This window comes from Seriola dumerili, unplaced genomic scaffold, assembly GCF_002260705.1.
Source record: "Seriola dumerili isolate Sdu_G_001 unplaced genomic scaffold, Sdu_1.0 BDQW01000138.1, whole genome shotgun sequence".
Lineage (NCBI taxonomy): Eukaryota > Metazoa > Chordata > Actinopteri > Carangiformes > Carangidae > Seriola > Seriola dumerili.
The window spans coordinates 14,713,164-14,733,202 of NW_019174393.1; the positions used below are offsets into that span (position 1 = coordinate 14,713,164).

Below are 20,039 nucleotides of genomic sequence, written 5' to 3' on the forward strand. Positions count from 1 at the left end.
CCCCCCAACTCGTCCTTTCATCTTGCACCTCGCCACCTCTCCTTCGATAACTCCTCATCCCTCACTTCCTCCTTTCATCTCTGTCCATCCTGGCCCCTCAAAGTATTTGCGGGTGACTAAGCAACTCACCACTCAAAGACCATCCTGCATTTCACTGATTCCAAGAGGTTTGATATATAATATGTGTGTGTGTGTAAATGTCTTTCTATGGTTCTGTGGACAAATTTGGTTTGAAACTCTCGTTGTGGGGACATTTTGGCTGGCTTGGTTCAGACCCGGTTTTAGTGTTGATGTTAGAATCAGGCTCGGGTTAGGGTTGGGGTTAGACATGTAGTTATGGTGGTTAAGGTTATGGTTAAGGGGATAGGGATTGCATTATGTCAAAGAGGGTCCTCACAGCTATAGAAAGACCAACATGTGTGTGTATGTGTGAAACTGTTTTCCAGAGCGCTGCAGCTGCTTCCAATAGAAGTCCCTGAGAGACACACCCTTCCACTGTAAATACAAAGCAGCATTTGGCTTTGATTGTAGCTTTAAAGGAGAAGTCCAGCCTAGAATACTTGAATACAGTTGAAAAATTGCCTGTTGCCTATACGGATGTCATGTTACCCAAAATTTGGTAGTCGTTACCAATACCAATGAAATTCCATGATTCTGGATATCAAAGTTGATACCACAAGAAGAAACAGCCCACACACACACTTAGAGATGCACACACCTTGTTACAGTCAGTATTAAAGATTCATCTAAAAAATCAGTGTAATATTTTAACAGACTGAACAGTAATAACCGTAGCCTGCTAATGTTGTGAGCATCCAGCTCATGTAATGAGCTGTCGTTATTTTAGCCTAAACAAGCTAACGCTAGCCTTTGTGAACATTGTGTGTGGAGCGTTGCTACAACATGCCAGCTGCCGTGATTCACAAACAATAACGGCAACATTTCAGGACACGAACATTTGGTTGTCTGAAGCTACTGATCCATGTCAAATGCAAAATATCTCCATGCGCTAGTCTTGGCTTGTTTTTGCACCTGCATTTGCGGCTGCCAACATTCCATGTGTTGTTGTTATTGTTTATTGTTCCTGCCTTCTTCTTGCTTAGAAAAACATGTACCATCACATTTTCAGAATTTTGGCATTGACTTGGTACAGAAGTATCGGTTCGGTTTATCGGTGCATATCCATATGACTCCACATTGATGATTTTTCTGTGGATAAATGGACAAATGTGGGTGTTGGGACATGATGATGCTGGTTTACTGTATTTTCTAACTTGGGTCTTATATTCATAGTTTTGGCAACATTATATAAACGCCATATACTGCAACTGAAAGTGTAGAGTAACAAGTAGAGAGACAATGACTTCCTGGAGTCTTGTCGCCACTATGAGGTTGCCTGGCAACTAGCAAATACTCTCTTTACTGGTTGCTGTTCGCGAAAAAATAGTTTCAGCATGTAACAATGTCTCCGTTTTACATTTCTGTTTAACTAAGGGTCAAACTAATGCAATACAACATCTTAATTAGTGAGGTGTTGGAAGACATATTGTTAAACAGAGCCAGGCTGGCTGTTTGACCCTGTTTCCACGCTTTATGCTAAGCTAGGCTAACCATGTGCTGGTTCTATCTCTATAGTCACTGATATTGATCTTCTCACCCGACTCTCGGCAAGACAGCTAATAAGCTTATTTCCCAAATTATTGAACTATTCTTTTAACAACGCAAATGTGTAACAATAAAAATAGGTCATTTAGACTTAATTTAAATGTGTCTACGCTAGTGTGACTACACTAGGCTGCTAAGCTCCAATAACACATGAACAAGACAGAATAATTTTAGGTTTTTTTTTTCCATTCTCCCCAATTTGCAAACATGGTGTGAACGTAGCATATGTGCAAGCTGGCAGCTGGTTAGCTAACTTGTTGGCCTAAATTACCATGATATTTGTGGATTAGAGTTTCGTTGTGATACTCTGTTCAACCAAATTATTTGAGAACTGTGAACATTCAGCTGGGGTGCAATGTGATGTCTGCGCTGTACTTTCTGTTCTTTTGTTTCAGGTCTATAAAGAAAGTCTTTTCACACCAGTCGGTTCTTATAAAAGCCTTTTTATTGAAAAACCTGAGCAATAAACTAAGCAATAAATACAGAAAGTTCCCTTCATCAGTAATTAAAGAGAGAATAGCTACAGTGACATCACTGATTGGGCTTTGTTTTGTGTTTCTTGTAGACATGTTTCATTTACGGACTGATGTTGGAATACCTTTACCACATGTGACACACCATGTTTTATGAGTTCTGTGTTGGACTTGGAAACAGCTGGTCACAACAAACAATCTCAAATCAAGGTCCATGTTGTTGGTACACAGCTTTTGAACATATCAATTATGTAATTTGATTTAGTGTATAATTTGAAGTCAAAGTACCAGATACCAGACAATGTGTACTAGATAGGGATAATCAGACAACAGCTCTGTAAATCAGTGTGTGGTGTTGTTCTTCAGAATTACCCATGAACCAAATTTCAGCTTCTTTTTAGAATAAAATTGGTTTAGATTCTACAGGGCTACATTATCGGGCTGTATAGGCGCTCTACAGCGACCACATAGCATTTGTAATCACCTTCAGGGGTGAAACAAGGTGATGCTTTGTCGTGTCGTCCTTTGTAGTAGAATTGTTTTACTTTCGCTTCCTGAATAAAAAATACGACATCATATTCTCCACGACTCATGAATGGTGTCAAAAATGGAAACAGTTCATTAACAAAAAGAAAAGTGAACTGATTGAGTTTGGGAATTCCTCCTCTACCTCTAGTCCTTAGCAGTTTAAAGTTGGATCACATCAGCTGAACTATGCAGATTCAGTTTCTGCACTGACGAACGTATGAATTTCACAAAAGGTGTCAGGCTTCCTGCTGCATCAGCAGGTAAAGCTTTGGGAGAAATATGGGGAAAACTTGAAAGATATGAGTTTTCAAACACACTCAAAACTTTTTCATGCTTGCGTGTGTTTGTGTGTGTTTGTGTGTGTGTGTGTGTGTGTGTGTGTGTGTGTGTGTGTGTGTGTGTGTGTGTGTGTGTGTGTGTGGTGTGGTATGTGTGATGTGTGTGTGTCCTGTGATTATACTGCTGGGGTTTGGGGCCTGATGAATATCTGTGCAAATCAGTGCAACAAGATATTTCCTGGAAGTTGGCTGTAGTGAGGGACATGGGATGGGAAACATATGAGGCTTGTGTATTGCAGAGTTATTGAGTAATTGAATTAGGTAGAACGCAGGTGACAAGAAAGATATTTATTTGGGATAAACAAACTATTGGCTCTTGGTCAAAAAACATTGACTGGATTTATATGAGACATTTTTCAATAATGAAAAGCTCAGCAGTTGTTTGTTCAGAGATTCTTTGTCTGCTCAGACTAAAGAGCAGTGGGCTGATATATGGACCAAACCAAACATTTAGGATGATGAAAATAATATGGTACTGAGAGTTATGTTGTATGTGATTTATCTAAAGGGCAAAGAGCTTTGTGTTGCCAGTAAAATCTGGTGTTTTCGCCAGATTTCCTGGACAGATCGTCCGTCTGGAAGGAGAAAATCTGATTTTATTCAGTGTTGTGTTTAAATGAAAGGAAATGAGCTCCACTTTGTTTTCTGCTGTTCCTTTATACTCAGAAATGTGCAACACTTGTTTGTAGTTTGTAAATATGGATGATGCACAAAGCCTGAATCACTGTTCAGACATGAAACATTTAAATTAGACTGTAACTTGGAGAAAGCCTGGGAGCTGAGAAGAAAATCCTTTTAGATGTGGATATGTAGCGGTTCTTCTAGGAACAGCTCATTTGGATTTTTTTTCCACATCAATATTTTAATTGAAAGAATATAGTATAACTTATGTTGTAGTAACTTCCCTTTTGCTCTTTTGTTTTTTGCACATGTACAACTTGTAAAATAGAAGTGTCTGGCTCAGGTGGTAGAGCGGTTTGTCCACTGATCCTCCCAGGGCCTCCGCTCCATGTGTCCAAGGGTCCTTGGGCAAAACACTGAACCCCAAAGTTGCTCCCGCCTTGCATGGCACCTCTGCAGCCAACCATGAATGTGTATGTGTGTGTGTGTGTGTGAATGGCTGAATGTGACTTGTCCTGTAAAGTGCTTTGAGTGGTCGATAAGACTAAAGCTGTATATAAATGCAGTCCATTTACTATTTAATCCCACGTGGGATGGGTAAATTGTTTGGCATGACACGGGAATAAAACAAAAGCTAAAAACTAGCACAGCCTTTCAGGGTTTGAGAGTTGCTTATATCTCTAGGATTTTACTTTAATCTGCATCAGTGAACAAAGAGCAGAATATACTATGATATAATAATATGAGTCAAAAAGTAAATACGAAGTAGGATGTAACAGTCTTAAAGCTAAACTGAAATTTGAGTTTTCCTCACTTTTTGTTTAAGGCTGTACAAACTAAAATGCTACCACAGCTATTTTGTATATTTTCCACATTTAAAAAGAGGATTAACCTTTTTTAGGATGTTTGTGGAGCTTCCAACTTGAAGACCCCTAGGAGGCGTTTCCCAAGCACAGCTGTGTTCAGACTTTTAGTTTTAGTCAAATTTTATTTGTTTAATTTTTAAATTTTTTAGATATAGTCAACAAAAACTAAAGACATTTTAGTCTCATACTTGTCACGTATTTAAAATTTTTATGTCTTCTAAATATATTAAGGTAACAGTTACCATGGTGACAGGTGTCGTTCTCGTCTATCATGAGGCTGGTGGAAAAGCTACTGTTCACTTGTTCACACACGCAGTGCCAGTGTCCATCTGCCCTGCAGTAATACACCCTGACTCTCCTCAGTAAATCCAGGTATCATTTCCACACTCAGGCTGTTTGAACAGAGCCGCTGTTGAAATGCTCACTGTCAATACTCAGTACTCACTGTTCACTGTGTGGGATCAGCTTCACAGGCTAAAATGTCAGATAGCATAGTGCTATTTCCTGAGTGAACATCTAAGGTAAGATTTAGATGGTTGACTGCTGACATTCATCCTGGAACTTACTTATTCCTTCCTGTAATAAAATGAAAGATTGTTCATCTTTCACCTTATCATTTAGTTTTTCTTCCTTGATGAAATATATTCCGGTTTTCAAAGGTTATACTTTATGTATTTGTCTTATTTTTGCTGTGAATAAATATTTTTCATCATAGTTTTTATCGACGTAAACAGTGGATGACAAATGACTGGGCTGTCAGAACTGACAGCAATGAGTTGTCCTGTAACCTCAGCAATAAACATGTCAGCAGCGGCTAACATCGTTGGTCTGTTGATAAACTGCCTGTGTGCCCATTGGAATTTAAGTGATATGACAAACTATTTTTAGTGCCCGCCTACACAGATACTGCACCAATCAAATTACAGCTCATGTCCCCCACTCTCAAAGTCTCTTACAGTGAAACTTTAATTTCTTGTTTTTGGTAATTTAGTAAAAGGGAAATAAAAAAAACACCAAGGATCTATACACTAATTTCTGAATGATTAATTTCAGTTTCAACATGTGCAGCCTTAAACATCTTCACAGTTGTGTCTTGAAGTGTTGTGCTCTTCCCTGTGTATGGTCTGTATGTATGATCTGTCCCATGGAGCCCCAACAGAACCTTGAATAAAACAACAGAAACAAGGCTTTCGATTACAGATTTTACAGTTGAATATCTTGGCAGTGAAAGCTTTTGAGCATTCTAGCCAGGCTAATTTGATCCTGTTGTAATTTAATATGTCTCTTCTGCTCTTTTGTTCCCTGCTCACTCCCTCCATCCTTGTGCCAGTTTGTTTGTGTGTGTGTGTGTGTGTGTGTGTGTGTGTGTGTGTGTGTGTGTGTGTGTGTGTGTGTGTGTGTGTGTGTGCCTGTGTGTGTGTGTGCTTGTGTCCTTGGTATTGTGCCAACATGTGTGATTTAATGTCTCCTTTCTCATGTCAAATAAATCAAAAACTAAAATGTTTTAATGAGAATTTATGAGCTACCTCAATTAACTTGCTACAATTGTAGCAGGTTAATTTTAGTTATGTAATTGTAGCTAGCTTCAATGCAGCTAGCTACAACTGCATAACTACAATTAACTNCCACCCCCCACCTAGCCTGCTCTTTATCAGTGTCTGCTAGACATGTTTACCGCTGCTCTGCCAGGCCGCGGCCGTGGCCGAGCGCTGCTCCACCACACACACACACACACACACACACACACACACACACACACACACACACACAAACAAAACCCACCTGCTGGAACTGTGGCTGATACTGTAGATCAGCTTTATGGAGAAACACTGCCAAATTTAAGACGATATACAACACACACTGTCTATTACTCCCCAGACAGGAAGCTAACAGTTTTGTCCACCTTTTGCCAACGGTCTGCAATACATCCTGAAACGTTCCTGCTGCTGTTACGGTGGCTGTTAGAGCAAACAGCCGGAGCAGAACAGCATCCGGCTGACTGGGTATAAACTGTCTGATTATTCCTGTGGCTCAGGCCTGTCAAGCCAGTGTTTTACAGCAGCTAGTCGCAGCCAGGCAGCTGAAATGCTCAGAAACACTTAATAAGAATGCTGGTATAAATCATAAACCATGTCAGGAAAGTACTGGTTGCAATGCAGCTGCAACACCTGTTGTGTTTTTAGTATGAGGACTGCGGCTGTCACTTTTTTTTCTTATTTTTTATTCATAACTGGAAACACACTCACTCAACTGCCTTAACTACACACAGTTAAGTGTCACAAACACTTGGTCAGATGGTATTAAACAACTTCCAGGTAGACTGTTCTTTCACATCAAAGAACCACTGGTCCGAAGCATAGCAAAATGGATTTGAAAAGTCCCATTGTAAAGTTTTGGAGCCTGAGCAGCTCTGTTCTTCAGATGATGCCACAGATTATATTTGTTACCAAAATACCAGCAGAATCCAGTGCAAGTAATATTAGCATCAACGCTGTCCAACAAAACCCTGCAGCCGCAGCTCTGAGGTCAGTCCACCACTTTCAGACTGAAATATCTCAAAAACTACTGAGTACTAAACTTTGTACTGAGATTCATTGTCTCCAGAGAATGAATCCTAATGACCTTGGTGATCCCCTGATGTTTCAATGAGTGTCACCCTAAGGTTAAACTTAGGCTTTTGGTGAAATGTCTCCACAACTGTTGGATGCATTGATATCAAATTTGGTTCAAGGTGTCCAGAGGATAAATCCTAATTTATTTGTTTACCTCCTGACCTCTTCATCTGGCACTATCAGAAGCTCAACAAGTTATTTTTTTAGGGCATTTTTGCCTTTATTATTATAGTACAGTGAGAAAGAGACAGGAAAGTCAGGGAGGGAGAGAGAGAGAGAGAAGGGATGACACGCAGCAAAGCTCATGTGGTACGAGCTCTACCAGGTGAGCCACCGAGGCGCCCCCAGGTCAGCAGTTTTTAATTATCTAGTGAAGTATCTCCCCTTGTATTAGATGGAAGATCATGCGGATGGTGGTGTTCAGGCTTTAGACACTTTGGTATGTTAACGGCTGTTTGCGTTGTAGCCCCCCGACACACCCACCAAACGTATTTCAAAGGCTGTTGCAAGATGTTGCACACTTCTGGCAGGACATATCATTGATACAGAATATTGCAAGCAGGCGTGAAGGTGTGGGAAATGTAGGAAGTCGCTGTCATTTTTCTCAGTACGCTCTCTCTTTATCAGATGTAGGAACTGTTGGAGAAACTGGCTTGATTACAGTCAATTTTTCCGTTTTTAGTGGTATCTGAGCTCAACTCGAGAGAAATCCTCTTCAACAGCATGCGTGTGTGTGTGTCTGTGTGTGTGTGTGTGTGTGTGTGTGTGCAGCCATTACAGAAAAGCCTTTATAGTCACTCTTGGCTGTGATAATGGGCACCTGTCTGAGCCGTAATCACGGTAATTCTGCTCTCAGGTTTTGGTATAAACAAACATTTCTGCGATTCCACAGAGACAGTCATGTGCAGCCGGTAAAGCTGTGCAAATCACTGTGGCGTCGACACTTAATGGGCTCCACATGGACATCATCCAGCAGAGTCTTCTCACCAGAGCCGTCCCAACACACGAGCAATCTTTAAAATCTGTGTGTGTGTGTATGTGTGTGTTGCAGGTGTCTGGAATCGTGGGCAGGGCTGATGTCTTGGCCTGTTTGCTGTTCTTGCTGACGTTCCTCTCCTATATTAGGTAAGGTGACTCTGGACCACCCCCACAGCTTGTATACACACACACACACACACACACACACACACACACACACACACACACACACACGGCTACACATGTGTGAAATACATTAGTCTGCCTGAGGGACTGATGAGGATGAGTAAACAGCGTAAACATTTCACAAGCAGGACTTTAGCTGTTACAAAGAATGACCATACAAGGCTGTGTGCTAGTTAGCAGCATTTATCAACCTCCCACAATGTGTGGTGTTCATGTTCATGTTATTGGTTCATTCTAACTTAGAGTTTGTCAAAATGTGAAGTCAGATCTTATCAGTTTCATAGGTTTACAATAAGCTACAGTATGTTTCTTTAACATTGTACAGGCTCCCCTGTCACAACGGCTGTAATTGGGGCCCGGGCGCTGGCTGCTGCCAGTAATACAAAAGTGCCACATTTCACACAGTAAATAACACCTTACTCATTCGCACATTCTCCAGTGGTCACGAAAGTGCACCAGCAACCCCTAGATGTGCACGGCGGTGGGAGGGCCTGATCAACTAAGGTGTAATTTTCATAGTTTTGGCCTTCAGTCTAATCTTTAATTATAACATTGTACTCACCAATTTTGTTAATGAGATCTGGAAAAAATAATTTTGACAGGTGACAACACACGAGCGGTCAGCCGTTCAGACAGGGTGGAAACAAACTTATTTGGAAGAGTAATAATGAATTATTACCCAGCCGGTTCGTTATAAAGACCTGTCACAGATCAGTTTTGACCGACTGTACTTATCTCAGATGTGTGTATTGTTGCTGATTAAAATGACAAATATTACCGCTGGCGGGTTATATGTAAATACAACCGGCGGACATCGTGCTGAGATGTAAGATTAAGATATTTTCTCATAGACTGTGCGGCGGCAGACATGATGTATTACATGTTTTATGTTTCGCTATGTGGTGTTAAAAAACGCTCACCATCAGGCATTATGCTCCTGTACATCAGGTGTAGACCAGACCATCTTGTAAATGAAATGATGGTTGTCACACAAGGGTTACTTCCTGTTTTCAAGAGGTGTTGCTATGACTATGACTTAATATCATAATATAATATAATCATTGTGCAAATGTCTTCAGGTAGATAGGACGATGCATGTTTGCACATGTCTTTTATGGCGCAATAATGACAAACATTACATGATTATATGAAAATACAGCGTTAATTGAGAGCAACTTGATGACCAGGCCAACATTAAACTTGCCTGTTCATGTCATATCAGTTTCATTTTAGATTATAGATTAATTAATAGTTATGGATTAAGTTGATCATGAGAAATTAACCAAATTATCAGTACAGCTCTTATTTCATGTGTCTTATTTATTGAATATTTAGGTAGAAGTGTCATATACACAATATTAAAAGACTCTGATTAGGTCAAAATAACTTGATGGTGACATCAATATGGTGGATTAAACAAAAGCAGATCTGCGGTTGTCCTAGAAAAACACAGTATTCAAAAAGTATTCATTTGTGTTCAGATGATAGAAGAATATGTGTCGTCCTCTGTCATTATAAATGTCTTTGCTCTCCCTCCTCTCTGTCTCTCAGGAGTGTGGGTGTGTGCGTCTCCGAGGACTCTCTGCCCTCCACCGTCTCGGGGCGGTCTCTGTTCGCCAGTCTGTTGCTGGGCACCTGCGCCATGCTGGTGAAGGAGACGGGCATCACCGTGTTCGGGGTGTGCGCGCTCTACGACGCCCTGGTGCTCTGCCGCAAGCCTCTCATCTAGTAAGCGCACAGAGTTTGGCTTTGTTTATGCTTTGTTTGTGTTTTTTCTTATCTTGATTTATGTGGCGATGGTCCTCTGAGTGTGCACGCAGTTTTTCAGCAAAGCTCTGCTTCGTTCTCACACAGCTTAACTCGTTTGCACCTGGGAGCTGTCCACTGCAACCAGACAATTTGTTTTGGAGGCAGTTTTTTTTTTTTTTTTTTTTTCTTTTTTTCTGCAACTGTGTGCACAAACAGCTGGGATATGGAGGACTCTGTTTGTATCTTTAATGTATTTGTGGGTGTTTGTGTATTTGTATCCACGGGGAAACCAGATTTACCGCTCTGGTATTAGAGCATTTATGCCAAACGTCACCATTTTAAATCATTGGGCTAGTTGGAAATTTGGGTTTAGAGTAGGCAAAAGTAGGTGTTTAACCAGAAACATCTGGACACTTCAAAACTGATGTAATTTGAATTAATTAGACTTTTTTTTAATAGCTGGTGATGTATCATTCTTGGTTCGTGGTTCCCCTTATCTGAATGACTTGCAGTTGACTTGTGACCTGATTTCAAGGAACTGAGACTTGACTTGACTCTTGCTTTGATTCATTCTTGTGACTCGCCGAAAGACATTAAATTGAGTTGTAGATTTGATCAGTCAGACCTCAGTCACAAAAATCACTACAGACTTCAGTTTGAGACTCGAAAACAAACACATTCAACACATTCTCAAGTTTTGACCTCTTCAAGTCCTGGACAAATAACAAATCAAAACAGACCGATAATTGAAAACATCATATACGGGCCGAGACACTCAAAGGACGTGGCCTCAGCTTTGTGAAAACACTCTATTAATGCAGTTTTCAAAAGGAAAATGTTTTTACTTCCAAGTTACTCTTTACTACTTTGCCCAGTCACATACATGCAAACACGTGTTTGGGCTCAGGGTTAACCCACTGGGAAATCAGCAAGTGTTTGAGGGCTCTCTGGTTCTCATTCTTCTCATGAGTGCACACGCTTTCACTGCACTGTAATGCAATGCTTCTACCCAACATGATAGTGATAATAAACCCCTTAATTTGAAGTCCACGATTCGGCAGACTATGCTCAAGAAAAGACACCACAATGCATAAAACAGAAGAATTCCAGGAATGTTTCACTGCCTATCATGTTATCTATGACTTCTCTGGAAAGTTTTCTTTAGTGTCTCCCAAGTATAAGTAATTCAGTATTTGCTTATCTGCCTGCTGGTGTTAACAGTGTGTTAGAGTAGCCTCTGGAAACATAAAAACTATGAGGATTACCTCCCTCGTTCATCGAGGCAGGTCTGGATCTCAACCTGGACACAACAGAGATCAGAAAGTATCGAGGGGGTGGGGGTGTTTCCTCCATGGGTAGATATTGAATGCAGTCCATTGACCATCCTTCCTGTGTGTGGTTGTGTGGCTTCACACAGATGCCATTATCCATGTCCCACTTTTTACCAGCACACCGTGCTGCTGCTGCTGCTGCTGCTGTTTCTCCGTCCCCTGCTCTGCCCTTTTTAAAAGAGGCCTGCAGTGATAATGGAGGACAGATGCCTGGAGAGCAGTGAGCTTCAGATAACAAACACTCCATTTCAGCAGAGGCCAACTGCACTTGCTCCTCTTATTTTAATGGACCATACCAGTGTTTTGTGTGTTTTAGCCCATTAACTACAAATCGCATACATTTTACACTACTGCCGACGATTTTCCAAAGCACACCATCGGATTTTAGAGTGATCTCTCCTTTAGTTTCAGTTCATTTCAGTACATCCAGAAAATCGACCCGTGGAGACTTTGCTTTCGCTGCAGATAGACACTCCATCACAGAGAACATCCAGTCAGTTTTTTTTTTTCTTCCTGGTTTTTGTCAAAGTTGCAGCTTCCACAACTGCAGGGATTTCTGCAATCTGTTCAGTGTACGTTCAAGTGTAATCACAGACCTTCATCAGGGACATGCAGGGAGGCAAACGCAATGAAGGAACACTGAGATACTGTATATACACATTCCGGTAATTAACTCCATGTGAAACATTGCTGTATCCTTGACTCAAGACCTTGAAGACACCAGCAGCTTATGAGATGCATTAGAGTGTTTTTTTTTTATGTAAGCCTGCTCACAGGTGGTGTCAGGATACACCACTGTTGTGTTTCCAAGCAATGATGCTCATCACGTCTTCAAAAAAAGCACAAATTTGGATAGGCTCACCCCGGCTACTTAACCTTAAAGGTCCCATGTTTGACACTTTTGAAGTGTTGATCCATAAGAAGATATATTTGTGCTTTTAAGACCCAAAAATGATCTCAGTGTAGTTTTACATCTCCTCTCTCAGGCTTCTCTCTGGGGGTCTAGTAACAACAGGTCGGTGAGCCAATCAGAAGAGAGGAGGCTCTGAGCCTCTCTGCATGGTTTTAAGGCTCAGTTTCTGAATACAGGCTGTGTGCATTTCTCTGTGGACTGAGGCTTTGATACTTTCACAGTATTAATATAGAACCTAGACCTGCTTTATAATCAAACAACACATGGACATCTGCCTTTACACTATATGGCACCTTTAACTAGGTGTGTATAATGTGTATAGGCATTTACATGCTTCGCATCACAGGTATCAAATGAGGTGTTGCTCTGCAGTGTGGCAAAGGTGTGTTTCCCTTTAAAGTGCAAATTGTATTTTCTGCATCCGCATAGCCGCAGGAGTTATTGTGATGTGAGTTTCACCATCTTCCGAGTATGTGCAGCCAAACATATATGTATGCAGACACTCAGTGCATTATAAACAGAGCTGTGTGTGTGTCTGCTGTTTGTGTCTCTGCCCTTTTTATCCATGCTAGCAGCGTGGCACTATGGATGCCGGCAGGTCAATCCACCACTGTGGTTCAAACTGAAATATCTCAACCGCTGTTGGACACTCGTACTAACACCGGTGATTCCCTTGACTTTTCCTCAAGGATGATTTGTAGTAACTTCTCTGACTCTTCATCTAGAGTCATCATCATGTAAAAAAAATCTTTTTATTTGATGTGTGTGTACCATTCTATACCTTCCCTGAAAATCTGACTTTCATAACTTTTACAGTGTGGGCTGCAGTCCAACTTTTACCACCAGAAGAATAAAAATGATTTAAATCTGAGCAATTAAATTAGGGCCTCCGCTGGTACAGGGAGCCACGCTGCTTTGCATGCATGGCCCCCAGCCCTCTGGAGCTTGGACCCCTAATTAACTGACAAAACCTAAAGGCAAGTAAATGTTCATTGTGACAGAGTATCTATCTGCAGCAAGTTTCAAGTCTCTGCAAGTTGATTTTAATGCAAGCTGACATTTTGGAAACCTGCAAGGGAGGGAACATACAGTGATCAATCTAAAGAGAGGTATGCTTTTGAAAATGGTCAGAAGTGACGTAGTTATACATTTATATAAATGAGAAAAAAACAGCAGTGTGTGTTTTTAATGCAGTGTTCACAGTCTAAATGAGAAAAGGGAGGAGGGAGGGACGAGCTGCAATTCCCAGCCAAAACTAAAAGCTGTGCTTTGGCTTTCTAAGAGAGTGTATGTTTTACAGCGCATGTGTTTCTCCACATTTGCATAAGTGCCTGTGTGTGTGTGTGTGTGTGTGTGTGTGTGTGCGTGTGTGCCTGTGTGTGTGAGTGTGTGTGTGTGTGTGTGTGCGTGCGTGCGTGCGTGTATGCGTGTGTGTGTGTGTGTGTGTGCGTGCATGCGTGCGTGTGCGCCTTTCTGTGTAAATCTGGCCATACCAAAGCCAGTTCCAGATGTTTTGGGAGCCTCCCTGCTGTGTAACCCGGTCTGGAATGTTCTGGAATTAGCCTGCTGTCACTGGGCTGGTTGAGCTGATAACACACTGAAAAACACTATGTGCAAAGGGAGGTGTGTGTGTGTGTGTGTCTGTGTGTGTTGAGTTTAATATGTGTTATAGTTTATTTTAGGCAAGTTAACCCGGGGCATCTGTCTCTTAGAAGTGTGGCAAATAGCTGTAGGGCTGTTCAGAGAATGTGTGTGAGTGGGTGTGGATGTGTGTGTTCGACTGTGTGTCTCCCTGCAGGCATGTTTGATTCACTGATTGCCTTTTTTTTCTTCAGTGACTGATGCCATTAATTCACATATCAAACACAGAGTATTTACAGGACTCTCATTACTTATCAGTTACTGTGGAGTGTTTAAAGGAGTTCAGCATGGTCTGTTTCTATTCCAGGAAGTTTTTTTTTTTTTTTTTTTTACAGGAAAACTTTTGAGGTGCAGATTTGTAAATCAGGAAGTGCAGGGTGTTGTTGCGGTGGGTTGGGCCAGAGAAAATGTCATGAAACCGATTTAAATATCCACAGTGCCTGGAGCAAACTGGTCTATTGAAACAAAACTGTTATTACAAACAAAGCATTACTCATTTACTTTTAATAATCAGAGTTTTCACAATAAATCCTTAAATCAGATTTGTAATGCATCCAAAACAAGCAAATCACTTCCTGTTCCTGTTCTTGCAGGATCTGGCAATAATTAAGCTCTGGTTGTCCTTTCCGATGACCCAGGAACAGGAGCCTGCTGTGAACTTTGCTCTCTGCTGCAACTTGAAAACAGAGAAAGGATTATTAACGTTACGATTATTTGCTGTTTGCTTCAGTAGAAATCAGTGGAAAACACTCAGCACATCACGATGCATTGGAATACAATGAACTTTAATTCCCAAGTCAACATATTGTTTATTGTAGAAACAAGCGCTCTCAAATTTTCTTTACCACACCTGTATATCTATTTTACATCCATTTATTAATTCTGGTCAGCCTTGAGAGTTGTGTAACAGTAAATACTTACGTTTTTATCTATGTGTTGTTATGTCTGTGTATAACTTATGTGTCGTAGTAGGTAAAGATAACTGGTTATGGGTAGGGATGAGGTTAGGTTCAGGTTAAGGTGAAGGGAAACGCACATCGACAGGGAAACAGACTTGACAAGAAAAGAATACCACGAGGCAAAGACCCAGACGCACGACTCAGACACTAAAATAGGTTCCAAAAATCAAATCACAATTCGTTTTACTTGGCAAAATGGTCGATACACGAGAGAGCAGACAAACAAAGGCAGACAAATCCAAAGGATGTGGCTGAGGCAAGGACAGAAACTGGGCAACAGTCACACACGAGGAAAACTAGCTGTAGGAAAGGCTGGAAGTCTTGTCACGAAGACGAACTGACACAAGGGGGAAGAGAAGACACAGACTAAATACACAAAGACGGGGGAGATGAAGAGACACAGGTGCAGCGTGTCAGGGCAGGGCAGACAGTTGTAGTGGCGGGCAACACACGAAGGAAACAAGGGTGAGTTAGTGATTTCAAAATAAAAGAGGAAATGCATGAAATAATGAGGCAAAAGTAAAAACATGACCTAGGAAGTAGAGTGGGACATGACAAGGATCTACTCCTGAGCGTTGGAACCATCCTGTGTTGCTCTGCTGTGCCTGATCTTTAGGGTTCATGGGAAATGAGCATAAAGGACATTTAGTTCCTGATTTCGATGCTATTTGGTCAAAAATGGACATTTAAAAACAGTCTACTCCAGTCTATTATGAAAACTTGGATCTTATTGTGTGTGTGTGTGTGTGTGTGTGTGTTTGTGTGTACGTTAATGCAGTATCACACTGATCCACTCTGCTCCTCATGTCCGCCAGTCTGTGACCGGGATGGGTTTCAGTCGTCTCTTGCGCTCACTACTTGTTTATGTCTTCTTCCAGATTAGCTCCAGCCGCTATGATAACCCTTAATACTCTCAAACTTGCACACACGCACAGAGATCAGTAAGCCTGTGTAATAGCAGTGGTGGTGGTGCAGAGCTCGCAGAAGGCTGCTGCACTGCGATAATGTCAGCGTGGAGCAGGCAGCCAACATGTGAGGAGGGAAACAGATGTCTCTGTGCAGGATTTAGACCTCTTGGTGTCTCGCTCCCTCTCTATCTCTCTCTCTCTTTCTCTCTATCTCTCGCTCTCTCTCACTCACTTGGAGCGTGTGTTTTCCCGCCACAGCCAAAATTACAAGTGCAGTCAGGTGAGGAGCAGCTTTACTGCTGCTACCTTTTAGCGTCCGGGTTGTCTTTGGAACCCGGCTTCACTCGGCTGCAAGGTGGTATGTTTCCTGTGGGGCAGAGGACGCGTACACACACACACGCATACACACACACACACACACACACACACACACACACACACACAGACACACACACACACACACACACACACACACACACACACACACACACACACACAAAAACACGAGTTCAAAGCAGTGAAAATTTTTATATAGACCTTTAAGACCGTACACACACATTTTCATCTTTTAAATACTACAAAGCACTTTAATGAGTCTGGAAGAAGGTTAATGCCATCCATGTGGTAACATACATACAGTATACATACATCTATAGAGACAATGTAGATATGTTGCTGAATTATGTAAAAAGTGGATGCTTGGCATAAATCACGGACAAAACCCAACAAGTTATGAATTTTAAAAAAACAAGGTGGTTGTGAGTTGTTGATAAACTTGAGTTTTACAGATAAATATAAGAATATAAGTAAAAATCAAACTTAACCACCACACACTGAGATGACTACACTGAATTTTATTGAGAGGGAACAACACGTTTCGCCTGTGGCTTCTTCAGGTTCACTCAGTACAATTACAAGAGCGTTCACAGGTGTGATGAATATATATACATGGGTCACATGACCAATTATCACCGTCTTCATTTTGTCCCTTTTCAAAGTGTTTTAACAGTTTTTCAAAAGGTAAAAAATTACAAAACTAACTTCTATATACACAAAACTGACTGCATGAAAAAAGTCACATTTATTTACAGATGTTGACTGTAGGTCCTACAGCTGTTCCTCTACGTCACTGAGTGGGGAGGGTGAAAGTTATGGAACTTGATCGCTGATCGTTAATAATGGCTGTGCATGGGGAGTTTTGTTCACTATAAATATAAGTATATTGGTTTTAATGTCATTTTTATACAGTGCATCAGTTTTATTAGACACTGTAAGTAGAGCCATAGGAGATATTGTTATTCTCCATATTCCAAACTGCATCAAACATATGTCAGTGATTGTGTATGAAGAATAAATGCGTTTGGAATTCAGTTATTTACCTATTGTGGCAGTTAAAGGAGATACGTAGTCGGACCTCTGAGATCAGTATGATGAGTTTGTGGGATAGGCAGCTGGATTTTCCAACTACTAGAGAGCTGAAGTGACAACACATTTGATTTCTGTTCCAAAAGTAAGAAAAACCTTATTAAAAATCCCATTCATATTTGTAATAACATATTACTAAAAATCTGTCATGTGATGGTGATTTTTTTGGATCTGTATGAAGCCAAATTATATAAATTTTCATGGGAGCTGTATAAAAAAAAAAAAAAAACTACAGCTACTGTAGATGGATGCTTCAGTAGAGGATGCAGACTGACCTCTGATGGACAGTAACCTCCAGGAACGTGCTTGATGTTTGTGGAAAGGCTGATGAAAGAAATGCTGAATGAGAGATTGCACTGAGTTACAGAAGCCGGTGGAAAAGAGGCCCGGCTCCGGCTCCGGCTCAGACCTGACGTCAGGACTTCAGCTCTCTGAGGTTGCCAGTGGAGATGAATAGTCACCTGAAATATTTTCTTTGATTTTTTTTACAGGGAAATGGATTTGAGGAGAACTATGTCCAAAAGACAAGTGGAGCTGTTGAAATGCCATGTTATTTTCAAATGCACACAGAAAAAGGGCAGAGGGAATGTGGAAGGAAAGACTGAGAACTTAATTCAAGAAACATTAGACATGTGAAAAATAGAAGTATAATCATCCCCTCTGTGCACAGATGAGATGTGGTATTACCATTAAATATTGAAGCTAGAAGATATGGGGGGTGGATGAAGATGAGAACTGAGGATGGAGTTTTAATTGATTATATCTGCATTTTTCTATTCTATTCTATTTCTATTTTTAGTGTTGGATATGAGGAGAAAAACAACTCTAGGTGATGATAGGCATAAGCCTTTTACTTACTTAACATGGATGGGCATGTTAACTGGTGTGAACTGGTGCATACATGTCTTCTACATTTATATGCATCTGTACATTATGTTTATATGTGTATAATGTGTGGCTGTGCATATATATCTTTTTGAATTACATTATGGGTTTCCCCTAGGATACATATCAGGTGTGTGTGTGTGTGTGTGTGTGTGTGTGTGTGTGTGTGTGTGTGTGTGTGTGTGTGTGTGTGTGTGTGTGGCATGAATTCTGAATATCCCTCATTTCAGCAGATGAAGCCCAGCAGGCAGCTACATCCGACTCCCTTGGTCTCTCCCTCTCTCTCTAGCTGTTGGTTTGTTTACGTGCAAACTAATAATGTCATTACAGCCAGATTAACCCCTTCAACCCCACACACTCACTCTTTGGCAGGTTCCTAATTACACACTCTTGTAGTGCAGCCAAACTCTGCTCAGAGCCACAGAACTGGAGACAAATTTTAATCTGAGCGAGGGTCTAGGATATTACAGCTTAACCACATATGTTAGGATGAATGACAAGGGAGATGTGTTTGAAACTGTCAACACGACAGCTCAAATATCAAGTATGATACACTGCGGAATAAAGCTGATTAAAACCTTCATAATTTAACCTAACGAACCCTTTGAACTCCAGGATGCTCAGTTTTCTTTCTTCCTTTATGTCACTACACCATATAACTAGGCGTGTCATAATATTGTTACGTAGGCTACTCAGAAATACTATCGACTGGCATGTGTGAAATGTTCACAGATTTTAAACATGGCAGTATTAACCTGTATGTGAATGAACAGAGTGTCGGAGCTCCAGAGATATAAGATAGCATTTAGCTAAAAGTATTGTTGTGCATTTCGGCTTTGTGTTTACATTTTGACAGATTTGCACCATGAACAGTCATGCTGCATTTGCTACTAGCTACGTCCTGCTGACCCCCTTTCAGTTTGAATATTCTGGGGTTGCATTGTAGTTTGGACGGAGACCTTTGGAAATGGTGACTCAAACATTAATGGTCGCTCCCTGATTGGCTACTTATCAGCCTCGACCACCAATGGAAATGAATGCAACATGGATAACGAATTACAAGTGTAACTGACCTTGATGTCTTTGCTAGCAGCTGGTTGTGCATTTTAGAACGCTACAACTGCCTTTGCTGTTCCTCGTTCGTAAAATTTTCTGCAGCTAAACAACTGCAGAGTCAACAATTCGAAGTATTTCTGATACAGAGCTAAAACACTTGTCTGGTTGGAAATCAACTTCTTATTAAAACGCTCTTTGAAAATGAAAAAAAAACTGAAATGGACATAGCCTGTGGCGTGACGGGTTTGATTTTTAACACTAACTGCTTCAATCTTGAGCAAAAGGTTTATCCTCAAAAACGGAGCCATCTGTGGAGGCAGTTAGAAATAAAAAGAATTTTGTACTTTTTGTCAGATACAACATGAAAATCTGGGATTTTTTTTTTATGAATGAAAATTACTGACAGTGAGGAAACATCATACATCCCTTCAGACATGAACCAAAGCAAGTAGGATTACTAGGAACCAAATCAATCTGTTATCAAAGTATGACCTTAATCCAGTTATTCACAATGAGACGGACATAGTGAGCATGGAAGTGCACCACAAATGTACTACTCATCCCCCTCCACCCACCACTCCCCCGAACCCACCACCCCCTATTTCTTCTTTGTATCAGAAACGTTGCAAGGTCCAGGATTCCTCTGAGAGATGGCAGTTTGCTCCGTGAGGCCCAGGATGAGGTGTCAAGATGGTGGAATTCACACTAGATGATCAACAGCCACAAAGCCTATCTGTTCTTCCTCACCCCTCCTACACACAGACGGCTTTTGGCAACTTTTCAGAAGAAAACTACAGTGTAAATGCCGTTAAACATGAGCACAAAGTTTGTCAGTGTAAGGGAGGTTAGCTCTCTTATGGGATTTGCTACAGGGAGGCATTATGGGATGTTGCCAGCATCACTGA

General features: G+C 41.0%; 1 protein-coding gene across 1 annotated transcript in view; it reads left to right on the plus strand.

Moving 5' to 3' along the window:
- The window catches only part of tmtc1 (transmembrane and tetratricopeptide repeat containing 1), a 146,529-nt gene that overhangs the window by 33,919 nt on the left and 92,571 nt on the right, over window positions 1–20,039 (plus strand). The window contains exons 3-4 of the mRNA XM_022749816.1: window positions 8,155–8,228; window positions 9,819–9,995. Coding sequence (XP_022605537.1) covers window positions 8,155–8,228; window positions 9,819–9,995 — 251 coding nt within the window. The remainder of the gene's footprint in view (window positions 1–8,154; window positions 8,229–9,818; window positions 9,996–20,039) is intronic.